This window comes from Cryptotermes secundus, unplaced genomic scaffold, assembly GCF_002891405.2.
Source record: "Cryptotermes secundus unplaced genomic scaffold, Csec_1.0 scaffold273, whole genome shotgun sequence".
Taxonomy (NCBI): Eukaryota; Metazoa; Arthropoda; class Insecta; order Blattodea; family Kalotermitidae; genus Cryptotermes; species Cryptotermes secundus.
In genome coordinates, this window is record NW_019744109.1 from 1,619,669 (window position 1) to 1,645,699 (window position 26,031).

The 26,031-nt window shown below is 40.8% G+C and overlaps 1 protein-coding gene across 3 annotated transcripts; it reads left to right on the forward strand.

The window, feature by feature from the left end:
* The first annotated feature begins 288 nt into the window (after positions 1 to 288).
* Positions 289 to 15,080, forward strand: LOC111874429 (glucose dehydrogenase [FAD, quinone]). 3 transcript variants are annotated; one of them, XM_033755450.1, is made up of 4 exons: positions 289 to 366; positions 8,831 to 9,047; positions 11,832 to 12,094; positions 13,557 to 15,080. In XM_033755450.1, exons 2-4 carry the CDS (start codon positions 8,866 to 8,868, stop codon positions 14,900 to 14,902), a joined length of 1,791 nt encoding a protein of 596 aa, XP_033611341.1. In that variant the 5' UTR covers positions 289 to 366; positions 8,831 to 8,865; the 3' UTR covers positions 14,903 to 15,080. The 3 variants fall into 3 exon arrangements, with proteins under 3 accessions (XP_033611341.1, XP_033611342.1, XP_023725701.1); XM_033755451.1 differs by lacking the exon at positions 289 to 366 and adding an exon at positions 6,108 to 6,130; XM_023869933.2 differs by lacking the exon at positions 289 to 366 and adding an exon at positions 7,013 to 7,081.
* Positions 15,081 to 26,031: the final 10,951 nt, after the last annotated feature.

A 26,031-nucleotide genomic window follows, 5' to 3' on the forward strand; every position in this document is an offset into this window, starting at 1 on the left:
TCCTGGAATTTGGCTCAGTAATCCCCTTTGGGGATATGAGGTTCTTTTACGTGCCGTAAAGTTACGACACGGGACACACGGCTTAAAGTTCCTCCCGGAGGACTTGTTCCCTGATTTTTTCCGCCCTTAAAAATTCGACGACCTCCGCCGGGTATTTGAACCTGCGTACCACGAGTCATGAGGTGGGAACGTTACCTCTAGACTACGGAGGCCGCTGACACCAAGACTTACTGACTGACTGACCGTCAGTCGCAGTGTGACTTTGACTTGACTTGGCAGCAAAAACACAGTTGGAACCTAGTCGCCATACAAGACAGGTGAAAGATAGCCGCCGCAGAATGCAGTTGAAGTGATAACAATTGTAAGGTGCGTAAGACTGAGTGTCCAATAAAGATTCGCTAAATCCGAGACCCACGTAAAGTTATTTGTCGCGTGACGCATCCAACACGTGACAACATTACATGGTCGACTCACCTATAGGCCTTTCAACTTTGATTCGCTGTTCTACCAATAGCTGCAGTAATTTAGGATTCTCACTAGGAAACGCTAATTGTATGCTTAGGATTTATAGACAATGAAGGCAACGACGGATTTCACTGTAACTTCTATAGCAAACGCACAACGAGGAGTCACACCTTTCCGTCCGTGTATTGCATGTTTCATCTCCAGAAGGACTCATATTTCGTATTTAGTCACCAGTAAATATGTAGGGGGGGGAATTTCAATTTTGTTCTCGTTGATTCATTATAATTGACATTTTGCATGAAACAGGGATAGAGTTTTGTTATAATCCTCGTATAAAAGATAATTTCTCTGTCAACTATCTGAGAGTAGGTTACACATGAATTTTAATAAATTTATCTTAATCACTTTCTTATACGTAATCGTGTATGTATTGTTACGTGTCCTGGTAACGCGACAAGAAATTAATGGGTTCGGGATTAGTAGAAGCTGTTTGTTGGATAAGTCGTTACAATTACAATTGCAATCATTTCGCAATAGCGTCTTCCAGATGATGCAACCTGACTAGTCTGTCGTCTTCTGGTTTCTTCTGCTCTCAGCTCTGCTCCCTTCGCTTCTGATCTGGTCTCCGCTCTCTTCTCTTCTCTTCTCTTCTGTCTCACGTGCTCTCAGTTCAAAGTCAAAGTCAAAGTCACATTGCGACTGACGGTCGGTCAGACAGTCAGTCAGTCAGTCAGTCTTTGTGTCGAGCCCAAATTTTGGCTTACGGCCGGATATTTATTATCATTCGATAGTTACGGTCTTGTTACTGTGGGACGCCCTCTCTGGTGATAGGGCGGGTCTGTCTTTGGTTAGTCATTGTCTGCAGTAGTAAGTCCTTTGTCATAATGTAAAGGATATTTATATTTTATGTGTTAAACATGTTAATAACTGTATATGAAATACATACAGGGCCTCTGTCAGTCCAGGCTCGGTACAGTAGATTATGCCCTATTTCTAGTAGCTTCCTCTACAACGCAGTCTTGTCACTTGAACGGTCGTATGCTTGACCGCCGCCAAGTTTAAGCCTCTGACCTCTCTTGGTCTGTTATAACTGACAGTCGAACGGCCTACGAGACACCTTGTTCAAGGGTCCCGTTTAACGTGTTCTATGCACAAGTAAGTAAAAAGTAAGTAAAGGTATCCCTGTAAGAGGCCGTGGAGGCCCATAGGGTTGTGAGATGTTGAGGCTCCCACATTTTCTAGACAATTGGCTTAGAGATGGCGATGAGGTTGTCAGCCTTACGCGCCGACCGCTCTTTACCCGCAGGAATATTCCTGGTACTCATTTCTGTAAGAGGCTGAGTCGACCCCAGGGCCAAAGCGTGGCTGGAAGGATTAGCCCAATTGAAAAAAAAAATCCACCTCATCGGGATTCTATCCCGCGACCTTCCGACTTGTAGCATAGTGCCTCAACCAACTATGCTACCGCGTGCGCGTTTTTATCTTGTAACTTACCTTGAAAATACCTGAGTAAGGTCATTTGTTCACTGTAAACAGAACTGTAATATTTCAATATGAAAATTATAAGTGGCCCGGCTTACTCACCAACCAGTCGTAGCACGAAAATATACGCCATTGAAAACAAAAAAAATGACCGCTTTCAGGGAGTTGTTCCAAACAATGAAAATGACTACAGCTGACGGCAGACAAACTTGGTGGCAGATCCACCTACTGACAAAATAAATGCTACTTGCAATCAGTACGTGAGCTGCTGTATAGGCGAAAATTATTACCATAATTTCACGCAGCACTTTCCTTATTCCATTCCATACAGAAATAGCAATAAAATTTAGACCTTGCGCCATGTTTTCTAATTTCTACAAATTTCAAATTTTTAAGCATCTCCATTAATAACTAATATAATAATATAATGCATATAATTATTGTATACAAACATATTTCTTGGTAAAAGGCTCTCCAGAAAACCGAAATTAATGGCTGTCCTGATGTGTTGCGCTGACCACTCGACACCCTCTATCCGTTAAAGTTGACACTAACTTCGCCGGTAAGCGGCGGTCGCTCGGTCGGTGTAGTGTGCTTGCAGACTACAGGCCTCGGAGTTTTTGGTAAAAGGGAAGCTTTCTTTGTTACAAAGTGACCTACTAGACGAAAGATGAGAAGGCCGAAAATTACTTCCATTGTACACACGCTTGAGATATTAGAACGAATAATAATAATTCAATTCAATTCAATTCAATTCGTTTATTTACGTGTAAACTTAACAGCACAGAGGCCATTGCATGTAAATAAACACGAATTGAATTGAAGTATTATTATTCGTTCTAATATCTCATGCGTGTGTACAATGGAAGTAATTTTCGGCCTTCTCATCTTATAATAGTAATAACAACAACATCAACATTTGTAGCTGTAAAATTAATAACTTAATTACTTTGCTTTCCTAAACCATGTGTAGACCAGTCGTAACTATTTGTAACTCTTGTTTGAACGTTCTATTAAACGAAATTTGGTCAGTAGGGTGCATTTATGTGGTTCATTTCTTTCTCAAATGAAACGTTGGCTTTTTCCTAATCGTCATTAACCCAGCGATATTTATAACAAAGATTCTGTGTACTTTCTTTGAGTTAATCGATTAATAAAATACAATTTCCTTTCTATTGTTGCCTCTATTCGTGTCTACAGAGCTGTTGCCTGGCAACGCGTTGATCAAACACGTTACATTGTTTAAAAATATTCATCTTATGAACAATCAATTTCGAAGTTCATGCCATAACATTCCACCTTTGAGAACCAGTAATTACATGGAGCATAGTCATTCTCGAGAAGCTGCAAGTCAAGATATTCAATAAAATTGCTGACTTTTGGGGTATTACCAGTTATCCTGTTTTGCCTAAATAAATTTCTAGAGACTGGACTCTATCTCCGTTCTCAAGTTCGAATCAGTCGAAGGACCTTGTCCCTATATTTGGCTTTTCACCTGAGGAAGGAAGCAGAGTTCAATCTTCGAAACGTTGATTTAAATAAAAACATGACGTTAGATAAGGTCCAGAATGTCAACAATTATGTTAATGTGCCATGGTAACAAACATTTACTTCACATTTTGTCAAGATAATATTGAATCACTGTGTTTGCATGAGCTCTCAATTGGAGCCAATCCGGAATAAGATGAACCCAGCGCATCCATTCATACCTTACTTCTTCAAATGCGAATAGTAGGGTAGTGCTCACAAGTTCTCAACTACGTTGCTGCACATCTGCACAACAGCAGACCAGCCTGTTATTGTACAGTGTCTCTAGCCCGGTGATTTGGAACCAGCGGACAGTCGTATATTCCTCTTACCCTCGAGGGAAATCTTGTTACCTTCTCTCCAGAGTTTCAAATATTCGTCTTAGCACGGTTCTCAAACACCTTCAATCTGGAAGATTCTAAACGGTTCTGGCGAAGGTGCGTATAACTTGGTTTTGCTGGCTTTTTGGGCTTTGCAATCCTGTAGTGAAGACAACACCACACGCTGCTAGAGGGAACAACGCACAAGCAGGGTACAGACCTACAGATTGCAGACGTAACACAACAACGGGTTTACGAATAGAAAAACAGGCTGCCACAATAAAATATCTGAAGTAAAGGATACAGATCAAAACAAGTGAAGACGCCCTTTGTGAGGTGTAATAAGAATTTTACAAAATTTAAACGAAATTATAATAGAAAATTTTAACAGGTTTTATTGGTTTAAATTAAGTGAACTACAGCGTGTGCTATTTTAGCACATACCAACTGACAAAGAGTATGACTTTTAAACCATGAAGCGTGCAGTCGCATATGCGACGAATGGACAATAAAGAGCAGTGTAGCAGTTTTAGCATAGTAAGACACCGGAAGATGGCCATTATGGCCGAAACATATTGTGTATAATGTGAGAGTGTAAAATAGAAGGAACAATTTGTTGCATTGTTGATGGACTGTGTAATGCAATAAACAGTTTCAGATACAGTAATGCAACAGGATGCTTAAATAGAGGATTAAAATTAGTAAAATATAATTAAAATTGTTCAAGTAATAAGAGGCCTGTATCATTGTAACTTCAGTTTTAGTTTACTTTATTATTTCTAAGACATTTTACACGGACTCAATCTTGAATTATTTAACAAGGTTCTCTAATCTGCAGAAATGTTAAGGCTTCGAATATTATAACACGATGAATATGAGTACCACCTCGTTGGTGTCTCCGCCTTATCGTGGTGAGGGGGTTTGAGTATGCTAAGGACCCTGAGAGCTATACAAGCGGTAGCGTAGCTACTGGCAGGACGCCCCTTGCTGGACAGGTCAAAGGGTAGGCATCAGACGAAGAGAGACACCAAAAACTGATGCCGGAAGCAGCGTCATCAGCAGCGACTTGAAGCACAGAGCAAATGATGCTCGAGATGGTTCAAGTTCGTATAGCAACAGGCGTTACCAGAGTGGTTTGAACGGCTGTTGTTCTGCGATGTGGAAAGTAAACGGATAGTCCCTTTCCAAAAACAGAGACACCATGTATGCGAACCAGAAGACGAGGAAGAAGACGTAAGAAGATGCTGGATGACCTTGGGGACAGAAGAGGATACTCTTATTTGAAGGAGAAAACTCTAGATCGCATTAAGTGGAGGAACTTTTTTGGAAGAGACTGTGGACCTGTCGTCTGACAGATTGCTGATGAATGTATGAATGAATGAATATGAGTGGAGTTTTACAACAATGTATAAAGACGTGGCCGCAGGCAAGTCAATATACTTGTCCGTCAACGATGCAGAGATAATGAGAAAGAATGAATTTGTTGTAGTGGTGACAGTCAGATTGCTTGATATTCAAAGCGGATACCTCCAAAAAACATGTCTACAGTTGCACAAACCTGATCGGTTTGTCAACATGATAATGAACTGTATTTAATTTATGTCATTTGTCATGATCATAAACATAAATATGAACTAATTAAAATTAAAATCAATACTGGATTTCGTGGACTACAGCTGACCAATGTATTTCATGGAATATCTCATTAAAAGTGCCAATTTTAGCGGATAGAGTTCATCGCGCTGTCAGTGCAAAGTATCCCCACTGCCGTTAATCTCGGTTTTCTATACCTGAGCCGCTACATTTCAATTCAAGTAATTCCTCGATTATTCTCACGAGGCTGAGTGAACCACGTTCAAGACCCACTACTTCTCAGAAAAACTGGTAGCGCCGGAACTCGGAGATCTGGATCTGTAACCAGGAACTCTGACTATTATACCACAGAGGCGGTCATTAACTTCGCCGACAAGTCGCGGTCGCTCGGTCGGTATAGTTCGCATACGAACTAAAGCCACGGAGTTCGTTTTGTTTCACTAAAAGTAACAGCAACTTAAATATGTGCATTTTGGTTGCGTGACTCCCTTAGGGAACCAATAATAGAGTAATTATCCAAATGGAAGGAAAATGATCCAAAATTGAAACAGTTTAATCGATGCAATTAGAGTATAATTCTGATTTCCTTCCGGATGACATCTCCTCGATCTCTGTTGCTCTTCTCATATATCAGTTGCGTTAGGAGAACTTACATTTACATCAGTGCAGGTGGAACAGACAGAATCACGAATCATTGATACTGCAGTGGGTCAGAGAACGGTGGATTTTCTCTGAATTTGTTTGTAAGTAAATTTAAGTACTTTTGCAGTGGATAAAGCACAAGTTATAAGAAAATAATTTTCCTAAGTATGTGGTCTAAGACCGGTGTCCCATGAATGACGCAGTCTCTGCAATCTGTATAAGACGTATTATTTGTGCAGTAAAGGTCCTTTTCTGCAACTGCAGACATGCGCAAGGAGAGCAGATTAAGGGAAACGAAACAATCATTCATTTTATAAGAATCGTGGGGAACCGTTCCAGTAGGGTAAATTCACTTAACAATACCCTCGAGATCAAAGATACTACCACAGATATCCCAGATTCGATCGTGTTATTCTACTGATGAAAGTCCTCTTAATAGACAAAATGGATTTTCATTCATTCAGGAATGGTTGTACAGCCCTTTGTTGGGCCCAGGCCTCTTCTTCAGTGTCGTAATCTTTTTTTACACAGATGGTAGGATTTCTTAGACGCGTGATCAGCCCGTTGCAAGGCCGCTACCTACACACAGAAGAACATAAACACAGAGCAAACGCATATACAGATATCCGTGCCTTAAGCGGGATTCGAACCCACGATCCCAGCGTCAGAGCGAGCAAAGACATTTCGTGCCTTAGAGTGCGCGGCCACTGTAATCGGCAGAAAAAAAGAAAATACAACAGTAAAATTTGTGCACACATATTTTCTCCCTGGAAATGTGAATTCGAGCTACCGTATATACCAGTGGTATATAATATGTTGTGCGTATATAATAAAGTTACATAATTTTTTAAGTAACCTACTTTGACATGCTCTTTGGTAGCGCAGTTCTTAATCAGTGAAATACAGAAAAATGCAGTTTCCACAGAATTCTTCACCACGACTATTTCGTGATAAGACATTCTACTTAACTCAGTAACTGCTATTTCGAGCAGTCCGTTCTCTTCCGCTTTCCGCAGGAGTTTCTACTGCGCACTTTAGTGCCACTGAATAAGGCAAGTTCGTTGCGATATTACCTTATAGGCCCATTTATTTTATTGCTAGTGGGGTGGGACTAAGTCCCTTGTACTGCGGCCACTTCTGGCCTACTGTACCAGCCCCAGATGATAGGTGAGGGTGATTGTGGAGCAATTGGTGGAATGAAGATTGGCAGTGGAAACCGAAGTACTCGGAGAAAACCTGCCCCAGCGCCACTTTGTCCACCACAAATCCCACTTGACCAGAGCCGGGATCGAACCCGGGCCGCCGCTGTGGGAAGCCAATGACTAACCGCTTGAGCTATGGCGCGGCCTCTTATAGACCTAACTAGTGGAAAGTGTGTGGACCGAGGTTTTTTTTTTATAAAATCTGAAAATTTTCTAACTCTTTTGTCTATATTTTAGGCACAAATGTCCATTCTTCGCTAGAAATATCGTTGCTCTCCTTAAAAATATAAAAATATTTTTGTGCTGAAACTTCAACAAGGGAAAGAACTGAAGTTCTGCATTTATTGTTAATTCAGGTTTGGTTACAACATCGTGGAGCAATGGCCGAAAGCCGCAACGTCACGTTGTATTTCGTTTCTTAGAAAGAAATGGAAAACAATTAAATGAACACTTCCACATTTTTGGCACTGGCTCTACACGAGAGGAAGCTATCACATATTCTTATACCAAAATATAGCTACTGTTGTCACAACCCCATTGCCGTCACGGTTCCAATTCTATTCTCGCCTAGGAAGTAACTTGTTCTGGACTCGATCCCATGACCGTATCAGCGCGCGTGTGCCAGAAACAACGGTCTGGAAAAGCGAGATTAACTCTCTATCCGCAAACATTGGCACTAACTTCACCGACAAGCGGCCTCCGTAGTCTAGGGGTAACGTTCCCACCTCATGACTCACGGTACGCGGGTTGAAACCCGGCGGAGGTCGTGGAATTTTTAAGGGCGGAAAAATTCAGGGAACAAGTCCTCCGGGAGGGACTTTAAGCCGTGGGTTCCGTGTCGTAGCTTTACTGCACGTAAAAGAACCTCATGTCTCAAGGGGACCTCTGAGCCAAATTCAGGACATTTCCCGCCCAACAGTAGTCTCTAACACCTCTGGTAGATGGGGGAAGCATCGAGATACCACTAAGTCAGTAGAGGCCGAACTCGCTGGCTGAGTCGGGACTGATGGCACGCACCAGTACCGGTAGGGTATAGAGACTGGTAGAATATCACAGGGGGACGCACAATGGACCAATATCTGGTCAAGTGCATGGGGAAGCCCACCCTCTCCAATAACAACAACTTCGCCGACAAGCGGCCGTATAGTTCGCTTGCGGAGTACAGGCCACGGAGTTTATATCGAACAACGGCAGGAGATAGTTTGTGTTTGTCCCATTTTCTCAACAACGATCATATTGTAGATTCTGAAGGGTTTTGACGATGGTGGATAACACACAGAATTACTGGGGTTTTGGACTATTTCCATCGTCATGAATTCTAGGAAATAGAAAACACGAAGTTTCGGAAACTGGATCTGTTTCCGTCTTCAGGTGAGGAAGGAAGGTGTGACAATATTTTGTAGAAGAGAGTAATTAGCACATTGTTTCTGGATTTGTAAGTAAGCACAAGCATGTCATTCGGTTAGATACGTTCAGCTTCTAGAATTTGACCTTGATTTGTTAGACACAGTACGTTCTTCGAAGACACGTTCTGCGACGTTTAGCAACAAGAACAATAGCAATAAATTGTCCTAAATTTGCTCGATATAATTATTTCAGAGTCTTCACTTCAGACGTGTGCCGAAGTTAGTGCGATGGTCTCAGTAGCCTGTCCAGCGACGGTGTTGCTGTGCTATCTGGCGTGGCATCTACCTAAACTAATTGACCAGCAGCAAGAAATTGGAAGCTTATTTCCTCCCTTCAGAATATTTGATGGTGAACGATATGATTTCATAATCGTGGGTGGAGGATCAGCAGGTTGTGTTGTGGCCAGCAGGTAAATGAAGAATTTGCTGCAAACTGCATCATGATATGAAAACTTCTATTTCATAAGCGGCCACGAATACATAACACATACTATGTACGAATGTTCAAATTTCCGCTTTAAAGTGTCGTGAACTCTGATCTCTGCCACGGCAGTCGCGTCATTTTACTGCTGCGTTTAACGGCCAAGAGGTGCTGAAGCTGTAAATATTGCAACAGAACTGTAAACAAAAATACTCGTGAAGATTTTGTAATTACAAAATGCATTTTCATGTGATAAGTGATTATTCGTGTGTTCTTATTGATAATTAGTTTTACTTCGACCACCTCTGTGGTCTAGTGGTCAGAGTTCCCAGCTACAGATCCAGAGATCCGGGTAGATTCCCGGCGCTATCAGATATTCTGAGGAGTGGGTCTGAACAGGGTCCACTCAGCCCCGTGAGGATAATTGAGAAGCTATTTCAAGGAAATAGCGGCTCCGGTCTTGAAAACCGAAATTAACGGCCGTGGGGATTCGTTGCGCTGACCACGTGACACCCTCTATCCGCTTAAATTGGCACTAACATTGCCGACAAGCGGCGGTCGTTCGGTCGGTATAGTTCGCTTGCGGACTAAAACCACAGTTTGTTTTTAGTTTTACTTTACTCATAAATATCTTAACTACAAGTGACTTTAGCGCTGTTTCTTATTCCCCCATTCTATATTTCTCTACAACGCGCAATAAGACTTTTGTCTGCTGTGTCTTCACCGGTTGCCAACGCCGTACATACATCATCTTCTGTGTTCCAAGGCTCCGGTCCTTGCTGGCTCTCGCCTATCTCACATCTAGCCTCGGCGTTGCTATTCGAAGTCTTATGACAATGGGGGCTCTTCCGTCTCCGCCAGGGGCGACAGTATGCGACGACCTCCGAAGAGTCTGTCTCCTCAGAGTTAGAGTTACTTTACGACTGGCGATTTACCGCAAATCAGTTCGTCTTAAGCTTGGGTTTCCTCGGGTAACGGTACCGTAATCAAGCGGCCGTAATATGACGGTGAATGACGTCACTAAAACGTTGCCATGGAAACAAAGAAACATGGTTTCCATGGCAACGTTTTAGTGACGTCATTCACCGACGTATTACGGCCGCTTGATTACGGTACCGCTACCCGAGGAAACCAAAGTTTTAGCGCCAAGCCCTTTGAGACTCGGGACAAGTATTTGTTTTTCAACTGAACACTTGCAGTAATAGTCCTTATGGAACATCATCTCTGATGAGAGGATGGTTCTATCCTTTACAAATGCTGCTGGTCCTCGCCAAACGCAGTCATTCTTATGCCCGAGTCCCACTGGACTCATGGCCATATTTTACTGTCTCAGATGCGAAAATCCCGCAACCTGGAGGGTCAGGTCCCGGTATTCATATCCTCCAAGAACAGGGTAGCACAGTTAAACCCCCCGGCACTGGGTTCCCTTTTCGTCGTCTCCTACAACTTGCAGGACTAGGGTGAAGGTATTCGAACCAGGATCCACAAGGGCTATCTCCTAAAGTCAAAGTCACATTGCGACTGACGGTCAGTCGATCAGTAAGTCTTGGTGTAAAGCACAATAGACCACTGTAGGTCGCGGTGCAAGGGCCGAGAAGGCCCACCTCTTATACATGCATTCAAGTCTTGGTGTCGAGCCCCATCTGGGGCTCATGACCAGATATTTATTACTGTTTGACAGTTATAGTCTTGTTTTGGTGGGGCGCCTTCTCTGACTAAAGGACGGGTCTGTCATGTGTATATGCTACTGGTCCTCACCAGCGTAATCTTTCTCGGGTCCGAGTCCCTTGGGACTTGTGACCATATTTTACACTCTCAGATTTGAGACTTCCCTTTTCGTTGCGACCTAGGACTCGCAGGGTCACGGTATCTCCTGTCTCGTTTGTCTTCGTAATATAGCATTGGCACGGATCCTATAGAAAATACCACTTTCCATAATTCCTCTATTATTGTCTTATGTCACTATTGGCGCGGACCCACAGAGAACACCGTTCCCAGCGGTATTTCCATTGATTACATTGCATGGCGTGACGTATTCCATTACTGTATCACTCTTTATTGTGCCATATCCTAGTAACGGATGTCTCTTCTGATTAAGCCACTGTGCACAATTAATCCAACAATCATCTCAGTATATGTATTTATCATGACTTATTTTCATGTAAGAGCAATTCTCCTGTCCATATGAAGTTTCCTCTATAAATTTTAACATATCTTTGGCCGCTTTCCAGGCTTCTACGCGTCAAATCCAATTTAGCATCCTGTACTTACTTCTTTACTGCAGAATCCTCTAAGAACCACGACCTCTGTTGCAACAGATGTCCGTTATTCTCCGTTATTTGCCTTTTTGCGTACCTCTAAAACATCGCCTCCCCACCTTTCTCCTAACATCGAGTTTACTTTCGCAATTTAGGCATCCATCTTTATTTCTCAACACGCTATTTCCACGACCAATTTATAAACTTCACACCCAAACCCATACCCATGGGACCACAGGTTTCCTTTTATTCGGTTGTGTGACCTGACTGTTTTGGCTGACTTATTAGCAGCTTACGCTCCAGCTGTCTTAGCACCACAGGTGATCAGGAGGCGCAAACCTCCCTCTAGCCTAACCTAACCTAACTTAGAGGGAGGTAGAGCCAACTATATATATATATATATATACACGAGTATAGTATAATAATTATCGTTTTTGTGGTATTTAAGGGAATTTAAAGCTCTACCGTGTTTCTAAGATCCGTACAAACTGGATATTTGAATCTGCTTTGTGCAGGTTGTCGGAGATAAGCGACTGGAAAGTGCTACTCCTGGAAGCGGGCGGGGAAGAGCCCCCACAGGTGGATGTACCGGCTTACACCCCGTTTAGCTGGGAGACCAGTGTTGACTGGCAATTCCAAACGGAGCCACATGAAGGATACTGTGGAGGAAAGTCGTGTACATGGAACGCCGGGAAGGTTCTTGGAGGAGGAAGCGTTCTCAATGGAATGATATACAACCGAGGAAATGCTCGGTCCTACGATGCATGGAAGAAACTGGGTAATGATCCTGTCACTCGTTTAATGGCTTTATGTTGTTTAATCAGTTTTTGTAGCTGTAGAATATAAAATGTGTCGAATTTTTGGCCATGTTGGAAGAAAGCTTTATATTCAATTTTAATAAAATTATCTACTTCGCGTGTAGGGTCGGGGATCTATACATCCACTCCCCCATACGCCTTCATGGCGTAGTTCTTAATTAGTTAAGCATAGGGACAACTTTACATTATCTTACTTCACTTGGCATGTAGGGTATGGGAAAAACCAATACGGCAAGTGTCTCAGCAATGTCTCTACGAACATTCACTTGGGAATAGTAGCCAGACATGTTTTCATGCGCACTGACTTCTGACTGGCGATAAGATTGTTTTCTAAACGAGGTCGATATAAATGTCGGCATCGTTGTGTATAAAAAAATTAAACTTGACATTCATAAAATAACGTACTGTAAAACAAAGAAAGGCTCCATGTGAGGCAAGAGTTTAGTGATGTCACAGATGGACACTAGGTTGCCATAATTTTAGGATAAACTAGATAAATGTTTGGATCAATTTTAAAGAAAGTTCGCTGGAACACTGACTGTGTTGAGAGAGATTTTTGGGAGTTGTCTCCAGTTTCTCCATCAATTTGACGATATTTCTCTGTAAATTATACAAGTACAGTTTCCTTTTACATCCCTTTCGATTTATATTCATTACTGTTCATCATTCGATGTTACTTGGTCTAATAGCGTCATTAAATAAACTGAAGTAAATTAAATGAAGCAGCCCAGTTTTCACAATCAGTCTATTAAAACTACAGTAATATCATGCTTTGTAATAAGATGATTGAAGACTGTAATTGAAATACATTTGGGACGAAGACGCGAAATACCTGCTTAAGAAAATTGATTCAAATTAGGAAAAGAAAGAATGTGATAAACAGGGCGCGGAATTCGATGACCTGAAAATATTTGAGAAATGACGTATAAAATGACCGAAAAAATCCAGAAAAATTACCTAACATATGAACCAAAAATGTGATATGCAGGGCCCGGATTTTGATGACCTGAAAATATTAAAAAAATGAGCTATAAAATGACCGAAAAAATCCAGAAAAATGGCCTTAAGGAGGAAAGAAAGAACACTTCTCTTCCATATTATTCACATTTCAGAAAACATATGAAGAAAAATTCCCTAAAATGGCCAAAAATGAGAAGAAATGCCCTTAAAAGTCGAAAAACTTACCAAAAAATTACCCCCAAAATGAAAAGATGATCTTAAACCTAAAAATGTCAAAAAAATTACAAAAAATTACCTACAAAATTTACATTTCTGTAACCAGCAGCTCATATCCGAGATTTATACATTTAAGAGCATCGCATGGGATACGAGGAAAAAAAGATGACATGTCATCAAAGTCCGGGCCCTGGTGATAAATAAGTACAATGATGATGATGATGATGATACCTTTTGTCAAATCAGGGAACGATGGTTGGGGATTTGAAGACGTCCTTCCATATTTCAAGAAGTCTGAAAACAATGGAGATCCCCCCATCGCTGCCAACAGCAGGTACCACGCGGTGGGAGGTCTCTTGAACGTGCAGAGGCTCCCGTACCAGGACAAGAACGCACAACTTATCGTCGAGGCATTCCGGGAGCTCGGCTACACGAGTGTCGATATCAATGGCGGCACCCAAACCGGGGTCACATTGCTGCAGTTTACTCAAAAGGATGGAAGTCGAATGAGCACTAACAGAGCCTTCATCGAGCCTTTCCGCGGTGACAGAAAGAATCTTAAAGTTGTAACGAACGTTAGAGTTACAAAGGTCCTTATTGACCCAAACAAGAAAACGGCTTATGGGGTGGAATATGCATGGGAGAAGCACAGACATATCAGAGGTAAAGTTTATGCTAATAAGGAAGTCATAGTTAGTAGTGGAGCACTAAAATCGCCACAAGTGCTCATGCTCTCTGGAATTGGTCCTCGAAGCATCCTTAGTGCAGCAGGTATTGACGTCATTGAGGATCTACAAGTTGGTCAGAACTTACAGGATCATGTTTCAATGCCAGGGATTGTATTCAAACTGGGGGAGAAACAGCAGACCCTGTCAAGCAACCAGAAAGTACTGAGAGACATTCTTGAGTATGCACGTCATCATAAAGGGCCACTTTCCGGGACAGGTTCCCTCGAAGCGTCTGGTTATATAAAGTCTCGATATGCTGATCCAGCTATCGATTATCCTGACATCCAGTATTTCATTCCGCCACAAACAGTGTTTAACACCAGCTCACGTGATGTGCGTATCACCACTCCATTTTCTGAATACAATCGACTTATGTTCCAGCCTGGCGTTATGTCGGAAAAGAGCGTTGGGTACATCACAATTAAGAAAAAGGACCCCTTTCTCCAGCCTATTATATTTCCAAATTATTTTGCAAATATTGAAGATTTGAATGTATTTATTGACGGTTGTAATTTTGTAGCCAAGAATTTGTCCAACACAAAAGTGTTTAAGGATGTGGGTGTGTCTTTAGACACAACGCCTTTGCCGAAATGTGCCCACGTAGAATTTGGCACCAACGACTACTGGGCTTGTCTTGCAAGGAACTACACCTTGACGCTTCACCATTTCAGTGGAACTTGTAAGATGGGTCCTGACAGTGACCCAACAGCTGTTTTGGACGCTCAGTTAAGGGTGCGTGGGGTTCAGCACTTGCGTGTTATTGACGCATCCATTATTCCCACATTAGGAAACTCGAACACTAATGCTCCAGTAATAATGATAGCGGAGAAGGCGTCAGACATGATCAAAGAAGCTTGGAAATGAACGCACCCGTTCCCCAAAGAGAACACGTGAGTTCAGAATGTTAAAATCAAATATACCTGTCATGGACCCTAATATAGGAGACAAATAATTACTGCATATTAATGTCACATATCTTGATATACATTATTCGAAATTGATATAATTCTTGTGGGATTAAATGATACTGGTTGATCTGTTGTTTGTTTGTTTGTTTTTTTGTGGAACGCAATAAATTTTGTTTCCTTCAGTCTGAATTCTTCTATTTTAATCATACACGTAATAATATATCTGATGGGGGACTGAATACTTCTTTATTTCAGAATATTATATTAAGTGTTGTCGAATTATGATTGAGTGGGTCTATTGGATTCATCTGGCTCACGAGAGCAATCTCTGTCGAGCTCTTGGGAACGAGATGACAAGCTTTGGGTTCTGTAGAAGATATACAAATTCTCGATAAATTAAGTGACTACTAAATTCTCGAGAAGAACTCTGCTCCATGGAGTTAGTTAGATTTCTTTATGGCTCTACAGCCCCCTTGGGCCCTGACCTCTGATTTTCAGTTTCATTATTATTTTACAGACGGTAGAATTCCTTGGATGAGTGATCAGCCGGCCGCAAGGCCTCTATATAAACTAAGGGAAAATCAAACAGAATAAACACATACACATACCAAACATCAATGACATGGTCAGGTAGTTGTATTAATTTCAGCGCTCTTGCGTCATCGACTGGAATTTTGAGGACAATTAATATTTTAGAACTTATGACGTATGACCTAATCTACAGGCCTGTTTCGACACTGGGGGAGTGACAGAAAACACAGGAACATTAGTAATTCTGTGTAGGATTTGAGGTTATTACAGCGGTAGCCTTGAAGAGTCCTGTCTCCTGGGATAGAACGCCGCGTAATGAGTTCAACCGACTGCATCGCTATGTATTCCAGAAGATATGACTTTCTGTTAGTCAGGTCTGTTGGTGGGCCATCAGGATGTCGAGTAGCGAAGTTAATTATAGTACCTCCTCCCGCTGACTCATCGCTTGCGGATTTTTCTACCATGTTCTTCCGAAACATAGGTTCACACAATATCTGCACGGCACCACAACCCAGAAGACGGCATTCTTCATAGTAACCGCCGTGAAAATCTCAAACCGTTTAAAGTTTTTTCTGATGCATTTTCCAGGTCTAATCTTCTGACGTGAGAAGTATAAGTTCATTCTGACCCTTAGAAAGGAGTGGCCTTAAGAAAAACAACTAACTAATCAACTATCTATTGAAACAGGCTGATTCTAGGGTAATCGATACTGGCCCGGTTAGACGCGGAATTCCCTGACCTTTTTGGAAGACCTCTTTAATGAGATAAATTTGAATCCACTCCACACACTCATAACTTACTTTCAGTTTTGTAACCGTTCATTCTAATTGGTGGACTATTGTGTATTAATTATACCTACATTAAGTTAATGTCAAGTAAATACCAAGAGATCCGGCAGATAGCTAACTCTTACACGCAGAAGGGACATAGTTCAAGTTTTGCTATGTGGACAGGAAGTAACATCTGGTACTTTCCTGGAATTCTGGCATTTTCAGCAAAGTCGGAAAGTCTTTGAGAATTTGAGGGCTGACAGCTTGGGACAGCTATAACTTAAAAGTGAGACGACCGGAGCCTCATCCCATGGTCGTAATGCATCAAAGGGCTGTCAACCTTAGCGTCAGGTCAGCATCTGCCAGAATCACATAGCAAAGCAACATGACTGGAAATTCAAAATTTAGGGAACCTCCTAGTTTGAAAACTTAACCAGTGGCAGAAGTGGAGGAGTAGATTTCTCTTGGAGTCTGGGGTTCATGGACCTCAGGATTCAGTGAGAGTGCATTCCACTACGAGGAGTCTTCATACAACTTTCGGCAAAGTAGGACACAAAATTTACAAATACGGCCCTTCCGTAAAAATATTATAAGTAAAGTTCTAAACAAGTGCTACTAATAGATTCATTCGTATTCAGTGAGCTGGAGGGAATTATATGATTACTAAGTGCAACGGTCTAAAGAGGTGTGTGTGATTGTAGTGAAGATTCTTCCTGCCCTGCCCGAGCCAGACCCGTATAAGACCCGGGATATGAACTCAGCTCTACCAATTACCGAACAGAACCCAGATACTCCCGTCTTTACCTACTCGCGAGACACCTAAGGGTGTACAGGAAGCGAGCTCTCGCCTACCAGCTCCAACGACCACAATTCTCCTCTCTTCCCACCTAACTTCTCTACATCCACGAGAAGAGGGAGAACGGTGATAAAGGGGAGCACAACGTAGGACCCAAGGAGGACGGTTACAGTTTTATCCTCTCATCTAAACTTAGGTTTACCTATTAGACTCCACCCACTTGCTTACCAAATAAAGTTGCATCGAAACCGAGACCAACCGATTTGTAGCATAGTGTCTCAACAAACTTTTCCGACCCAAGAACTGTATGAGGTTTAATGACGATGAATGGAAAATTTCAGGTAGCCACATGTCCTTTCATTCGGTGGGATGTCAGAGTGTTCACAAAACGAGTGCAAAACTGTAGAAGCAAACAACACTGAGATGGGCTCTGAAGTTCATTACTTTCATTGTGGCTATTGTGTTTATTACATAAATGTATAAGACAATCATATTATGGAACACTTATTCTAACTTCTCTGTTAATATGGCGTCTCGATGTTTGGTTTTTCCAGGACAATAATTCATTTCAGTACATTATTTTTTTCAAAAAAGTGGTAGAAGAAAGGCGATGGGCTAAGGGCTGTACTTATTTGTGGCTAACTTTTAGTATATGCTCTTCATAAAATACAGACTCTATGGATATGTTAATAATATACAATTGGGCTGTTCCAATACGTTAAAACATTTATGATTGGCGTGTTAAGACTCTATTGGAATTCGTAAACCAAGCTGGTTCGTGTCGTCCCTCTTATTATTTCTACTGATGGGGGCCGAATGTGCGCCGCCTTGTCGTTTTCGAAAAGAGTGTTCCTGAATGTTTTTCTGTTGTGTTTGTGGAACGCTGTGTTTTTTTGTAAGACTCTTATTAATTATCATGGATATCGTCGTCTTTATGAATTTAGTGACAAAGGTGCTGGCAGCAAAATAACACTGAATAAATTGCACATTTGTCTATTTTCAGGAAGTATTAAATACTCACATACGCTCGTGCACAATCCTGCAATGCAACCTTTAATATTAGCAAGGGGTAAAAGTCATTCTGGGTTTAATTTAAATACAGTTTTCATTCTTTTCTCATAGCAATGATTATTAATGGTAACATACTGCGGAAATTATGTCTGTCTCTTTCAATCTCAGAAATTAATTTCAGAATACAGAATTAAATTTCATACGTGAAAATGCACTAAATTATGATTACGAAATTTAACTTTCACGCATAATATATTCAGTCCTCAACGCAACTATTTTCACTTTTATTTCTCCTTCTTACCATATATTTCGGCCTCAAACGGCTATCATCAGGTTTTTTTTTGGAGTAGGCAAAAGTTTGGACTGAATGCAAATATGTTAATATCTGCAATAAATGAATATGTATTAAAAACAGGGATGGACGCCAAATAGCCAAGTTCCTAAATGGAAATTCTGTATTCTGATAACTGTTTCACTCCTAGACTATACTAAATTGTATCAACCATTCTTATACTAAAAGAGTGCCTGAATGATTTTAGAGAACTTTCTTGGTATTTACTACAGACTTACAGACCTGTCGATCTCTTGCAACAAAGTAACATGATTGGCTATAATTCCATATGAGAAATTAAGTTGCAAAGAAGCGACGATAAAGATATTGTGACATGATTGAAAGAGACAGCCGTTGCTAGGTTACTGCAGAGTAAACGGGCGACGACGCTACTAAAAGGAACCGATGTTAAGAAACGGCCGATAAAGAAAGTGAGAAAGTGGTCAATATATAAGGACGTAAGCAGAGCACACTGTTGACATCCGTTACCAGGCAACAGCTAATAAAAACATAGAAGATTTAACGTGTGCTGTAGTGAGAAATAAAATGAGCGAATTAGTAAGAACTTTACGTACAATCACTTGTTGATACTGTTTTTAAGTTTTCAATAAATCCAATTGCCAATCCAAACCCCGTGTCTTCTTAGTATTGCTTGACAATATTAGTTCACTTTTATAAATTTTAAGTGTATTATTTCTCTATCATTTCAGAACATCTCAGAAATCTACTTCAAAAAATAGTGACAGAAGATTTGACTACTTAGAGGGACTAATATTAGTCAGGTTTCTAACTGTTCATAGCAGGAATTAAGACATTTTAATATCGAAGGTGTTAAGATCATGCGAATAAGCTGGTATGTTATATTCGTAATAATTAAATCATAATAAGCCTATACTAATATTCAGTTTAGACTGCATAAATGCTTCGGTTTCGAAAATGATAAGAAAATGATCATGGGTTGTGAGTTTGTACGGGTTTTGGAAGGGTTGGTAGCAGCCAGTTTAGGTCCTATTCCATCATTTTGCGGAGATAATGAGGAAAACCTAAATCTCTGTTGATTTTCCCGGTACTTCGCTTGAAAATGAACCGGGTAAGTGCTGAATACGTATCTACCGCCACATCAACATTTCAGGGACTCTACAGAAACTCCTGATCATACTACACTTCAATCATGTAATTTATCTGGTTCATGACCATAAGTGGACTAACTGCATGTAAAGTAAATGCTGTATTTTGTAGACTACGTCTGAACACTCCAACCTTCCGTAAATTACTTTATAGTTCATTGCATTAAAATGCAATATATAAAAAACTCCGTGGTTTTAGTCCGCAAGCGAACTATACCGACCAAGCGACCGCCGCTTGTCGGCGAGACCACTCCTGTGGTCTAGTGGTCAGAGTTCCTGGCTACAGATTCAGAGGTCCGGGTTCGATTTCGGCGCTACCAGATTTTCTGAGTAATGGGTCTGGAAAGGGGTCCACTAAGCCTTGTGAAGATAACTCAGGAGCTATTTCAAGGAAATAGCGGCTCCGGTCTAGAAAACCGAAATTAACGGCCGTGGGGATTCGTTGCGCTGAACACGCGACACCATCTATCAGCTAAAGTTGGCAAATGCAATATATACTATATATATGCACATATGGCGATATGTTTCATTTCAGACATCATTATTATAGTCATTATCGAAATTTAAGGAAAATAATCAGCATTTGTAATGGTTTTATGTTCATCACTGGAAAAACGTATTATCTAGGCAATTTGTAGTGATTCAGTTACAGCAAAACTGTGATTACTTTCCGGCTGATATCTCCCTAGTCTCTGGTGGCTTGCTCATACATAAGTTGAGTACTTAAAGTTAAGTCTGTGGAACAGGAACAGGAAATGACAAAACCACTTCCGGAGGGAAAGCAAAGCATTTATGTTGCAGTGTGTCAGAGCGTGGGACAACATATCTGCGTTTGGTTGCAAAGCACACGTGCAGTGGCTCATTACGCGTTATTAAGAGATATAATCTTTTTATAATTATAAGGACTACAACCTTGGTCCTTTAATAAAAGTAAACTTATCCCTGTGCTTAAGTAATTAAGCACCACACAATGAAGTCATATGGGGGAATATATTTATTAAATATTTACTCTTAATTATATAAGCAATAGTCAACTGGAAACAAAATGTTTGAATCTGACCGGGACTGGAATTTCACTTCTTGGAAAGAGTTCTAATTTTTTCACGAATTTTAAATTTCCAATGTCAATCGAACTAACACTCGCGCCACAAAATAGTCTTATTTCAAAGTGCAAAGTAAAGCTATCCCTGTAAGAGGCCATGGGGGCTCATAGGGCTGTCAGACGTCGAGGCTCCCACATACTCTAGACAGTTGGCTCATAGATGGCGGTAAGGATGTCAATCTTACGCATCGACCACTCTTTAACCTTCAGGAAGATCCTCGGTACTCATTTCTGATAGAGACTGAGTCGATTCAAGGGCCATAGTGCGGCTGGAAGGATTAGGTCAATTGAAAAATCCAATGACCTCATTGGGAATCGAACCCGCGATCTTCCGGCTTGTAGCATTGTGCTTCAACTAACTGCGCTACCGCTTGCCTGTCTTTCAAATTGTACTATAATAAATAGGCAAGACATCGTAGAAATCATGTGAAAACTGAAAATATTAATAACAGGTCTCATATCTTTTAGAACTATAACAGCCGATCACAGAGGCCGCGAAGTCTATAGCATGAACCTTCTTCGCCGCTCGAACACTGAGATCGTGAGTTCGAATCTCAGTTAAGATATGTAAGTCTGTGCGCGTTTATTGTATGTGTAGGTAGTGACCTAGCGACGGTCTGAAGCCCGTCCGACGAGTCGTATCGACTGTGTAGAGATTAAGAGACTGAAAAAGCGGCGAAGGTCCACAAGGGCTCTCCGAAGAGTCATAGCTAGATACATAACTAATACCAGGACCAGTTACGCATCGCGATATAAGTATCAACTGATCTACAACTCAGAATCACACCATTCAGACTAAACGACTACATTTAGAGTTTTACGCATTGAAGATATAAATTCTGAGCGTTAGCAGCGCATAATTCTTAAGCATATGGCAACCGTCAATCGATAGGTCTGTTCGATAACATTATTTCAGCCTGTTCACATCAGACAATGACCAAGTCAAGGAGGATGAGATGGGCAGGGCATGTATCACGAATGGAGGAGAGGAGAAATGTAGATAGGATATTGGTGGGAAAACCAGAAGGAAAGAAACTACTGTGAAGATCAAGGCGTAGGTGGGTGTACAATATTAAACTGGATTTTAGAGAGATACAATGGAATAGTATGGATTTCATTGATCTGACTCAGGATAGGGACCAGTGGAGGCTCTTGTGAACACGGTAATAAACTTCGGGTTCCATAAAATGGTGGGAAATTCTTGAGTAGATGCAGAATTGGCGGGTCCTCAAGAAGAGCTCAGCTACATGAATAAGTAAGTAAGTTCACATCAGACGCGGGCCGACGCTAGTGTATTGGTTTCTGACGCCTGCCCAGCTACTGCATGGCTTGGCTTCTACCTAAAATAAATGGCCCTTAGTGAGAAGGTGAAAACTTGTTATCCTCCCCGAACGTTTACGAAGATGAACGACACGATTACATAACCTGCAGGATGGTCAGGTTGTGTTGGTGGCCAGCAAGTAAGCGGAGCATGCGTTGTAACGCGTGGACTGGATTAGTTCGGATCAAGAACGGGATAAGTGTTAGACTCTTGTGAACACGGTAATATACCTTCCGGTTTTACAGAATGTGGTAAATATTTTGACTGCTAAGCGACCGTCAGGTTTCGAATGACTCTGGTCCATGGATTTTATCAATTATTCTTCTGACTCAACAGAGATCAGAAAGATCCTAATACGGCGTTCTTTCCCTGTTCCACTAATCTATCGAGCAAATTATTTCTAAGGTACGTATAACACGGTTTCTTGCCACCACTCGCTAAACATTTCTTCGCTAACAGCTAAAAGGAAAAGATGTGCTCTTACATAAATCCAAGAATATTTCATTACCTGGATATTTAATTATGGAAAATTTAATATCTGACTTCAAGGATTCCGCAGTAATGTGTAGCACACGAAGGCATGCGCACTGGATTACAATCATGACGACGAACATATAAATACTCGTATATATTTCCAAAAATATAGTCACTTGCACTTGTATTTCCTTTTCAATAACAATAAGTGGAAGAACGTCACATTCTGAATCAGCTGGCAGGAAATTACATTTTATTTTCTTTGCTGTTCTTACTTAAAAATATTAAAGTTTTCGTTGTAACAGCCCGTGAAAACCCACAGGGTTGTGAGAGGTTGAGGCTCCCACATCTTCTAGAAAATAGGCTCACAGATGACGACAAGGTTGTCAGCCTTACGCGCTGTCCGCCCTTTACTTCCTAGGAAGTTTCCTGATACTCATTTCTATTAGAGGCTGAGTCGACCCCAGGGCCATAGTGCGGATGGAAGAATTAGACAAACTGAAAGATCCACCGCATCGGGACTCGAACTCGTGACCTTCCGGTTTGAGCCATAGTGCCTCAACCAACTACGCTACCGCGTACCCACGTTGTTCTTATATATCTGTCATTTTTACAAGAAGTTCTGGAAAAAAATAATCACCTAAATTTCCTTTGATACTGCACGGACCGCACAGAAAACGAAAAATTTACATGGGATACACAGACAGCAGACTGACCTCATAAGCGTCCTAACAAATATTAGTGAGGGACAGACAGGCAGAACGACAGACAGACACCCAGGAGATTTTGTAAACCCTTCTTTATTTTTTTCATGATAAGGAAAGTAAGATACAAGCTACGCCTACAGAGATAAGTAAACGGATAATTTACATGGGCAGGTCAGCCATTTTAAGGATAACTCACGATAATCTTCATAAGAAGAACTTCCAGGAAAACAAGGGAACTCGCCGTTGGAGATGGCTTTCAACGATAACGTAGGTTATGTATGAATTTCGATAGTGAGGCATTTAATCTTTCAGACGTCTTCTGATTTCATATAAATAATTTCAAATTTGTTTTCTTCAAGGATACAAAGAAAATGCACTGCTGAACCGAATCTGTTATTTATTTTTGTCTTCAGGTTTCCTCAATTTGATGAAATACGATGAAAAATTCTGTCGTCTAGGTTACGAGACCGCGCAGTCCGTGGAAAGTCAAGGGAACGTGTTACCTATCTTCAAGGCCCAAGAAAGAAACAAACAGAAAGCAGCATGAAGCACATAGCAAGCACAGCTCTACATGGCGATATATCCTAAAAGAAAGAACTCTTCATAAACACGGCTGTGAGAACTTCAAATTTTATTCATCTTCGTTAATCCAACAACCATCATAATTCCATATACACGTACAGTTGAATCTCGAACTTCGAACTTTTTAATGTTCTAAAAACTTTAAATCCGAACAAAAAATTCGAGGAAAATCCGAGTTTGAAACTAGAACAAAAACTCGAAATTCGAACAAAGAATCACGTGATCGTCACGCCTTGTAGAGAAGTGGCGCCCCAATGTCGCAATTGTGAACAGGAGTATTAACCTGTTTAATGACACTGTAAACATTTTAAAAATAGACAAAAACAAATGACATTAGACAGGTTTCTCTCCAAAGAAAAATCAATTGGTGGTAATCTTAATGAACCACAACTCTTAACTATTGGATTCCGAATGAAAGAAGGGTAATTCACCTTCCAGTGAACAGTAATATCCCTCCTACTATTATTATTGATTAATTTCTTTTACACTGGCTCTACAGCTCCCTTGGGCCTGGCCTCTAATTTTCAGTTTCATGATCATTTTACAGACGGTAGGACTCCTTTGACGGGTAATCAGCACGTTGCAAGGCCTCTACCTAAACATAGGACAACAAAAACACAGACTAAATACATACACATACCAAACATCCGTGCCTTGTGTGGGATTCGAACCCACGATCCCAGCTTCCGAGCGAGAGAACATGTCTTAGACCGCTCAGCTACCGTGACCAGCTATCGATTAATTATTACACAACATTTTTGCTTACGTACTATTATGAATAAATTATATGTAAGATAAACACCGTCTTAAGTGTAACAATTTAATTTAGTTCTTTCTTCTTTCCCCTCACTCCACACTACATGTTTCGGCCCTAAATGGCCATCATCAGGTGTGTATTCTTACGTAGCTGTTACACTGCTTGTTAAAATTTAAAATCACCAGTCTTTGTAATTGTATAAAATGTTTGTTAACCTACACACGTTAATTTTGATTTCTAATTAGCATTTTTTTTAAAACATTAATTCAAGTTAAAATATCTATAAAATTTCTGTTCTTTTCCTTTTTCAAATTTTAAAATTAAAATTTTCCTCAGGGTACATGCCCTATGTCTAAGTGCTGCAGCGGTCACTTCTTGTTTATCGTTGTTCAGGTATTGTTCTGTGTAGGCTCTCTGTGTGTGTGTCGCTGCTTATCTTTAATAATTGAATAAATTATTCAATTAATGAAATTAAATATAGTTGTTTTATCATTATTTACCAATTTGATCTTCCGAAATAGGCATTTAATATGTCTTATATTGGGTAAATTTTGGGGGACCTGGAACGGCAGCGGGAATCCGTTGCGCTGTCCACGCGACACCCTCTACCCGCTAAAGTTGGCACTAACTTCGCCGACAAGCGGCGGTCGCTAGGTCGGTATAGTTCGCTTGTGGACTAAAAGTTAGGGTTTTTTTTAGTTTAATATGCATTAATAGGACGGCATCTGCTTTAAGATTCAGAAAGAAAGAACGTTGTACAAATTCCATTAAATCACCAGAGTGTAAATGTATACACAGACGTCCTAAATGCGTTTTTAGCAATTTCCTTTATGCCAACATTTTTGTTACACCCATTTCCATCTTTACATTAAATGAAAGAAAGGCTGAGGAATTTCTAAGGAGAGTCTTCTTCTTCTTCTTCTTCACTCAGATGAATATAATGTACGTTATATTTTAGAGCAACAACTTATTGCTCCACAGTTAATTTAAGCACGTGATATCTATGCTTCCTTTGCCTGCCGTGTGTGTGTTTGTGTACGCAATATCCGATTCAAGTAAAAGCCCTTGAATTTTGCTCAAGTCAAAATTACTATTTTCACAGTATCAAAACAGACGACCACTGGACAATAAACGGAGCCACATGAAGCCACCCCTTATCTTTACTTCTTATTTAAGATTAATTTATTGAACATGCAGAGAACTTCAAGCATATGTCTTACGAACCTACTAAAATAAATTACAAGCCCAAGATTTTATAAAAATATTCATCATTCTATTTTTACAGGGATCTTAAAATGGCATTCCTATTTCTTCGAATTGATAAAGGTAAAAAAAATAAGGTTGTCAGCACTATGCCATGAAGACCTATGCGGTGTGTGGATGTAAAGATCCATGTTTCCTTGACTTTAGCACGCTCCGGCCACTTTATCCCTGGGGAAAGAGCTTAGTACCCATTGGATAGAAGGTTGGGCGGACCCCAGGGCCGTCTGGAAGACGTGGAGAAGACAAAATTCTTGATCCTACTGGGACTCGAATTAGTCCAGTCCATAGCCAGTCGCTATATGAAAATATTTTC

Excerpts from the sequence above, each read along its gene's own strand:
- LOC111874429 (XM_033755450.1), top strand. The coding sequence starts at position 8,866 with ATGGTCTCAGTAGCCTGTCCAGCGACGGTGTTGCTGTGCTATCTGGCG. Across the intron at positions 9,048-11,831 it reads GGTTGTGTTGTGGCCAGCAG|GTTGTCGGAGATAAGCGACT; the intron begins GTAAATGAAGAA and ends TGCTTTGTGCAG. Across the intron at positions 12,095-13,556 it reads CGATGCATGGAAGAAACTGG|GGAACGATGGTTGGGGATTT; the intron begins GTAATGATCCTG and ends TTGTCAAATCAG.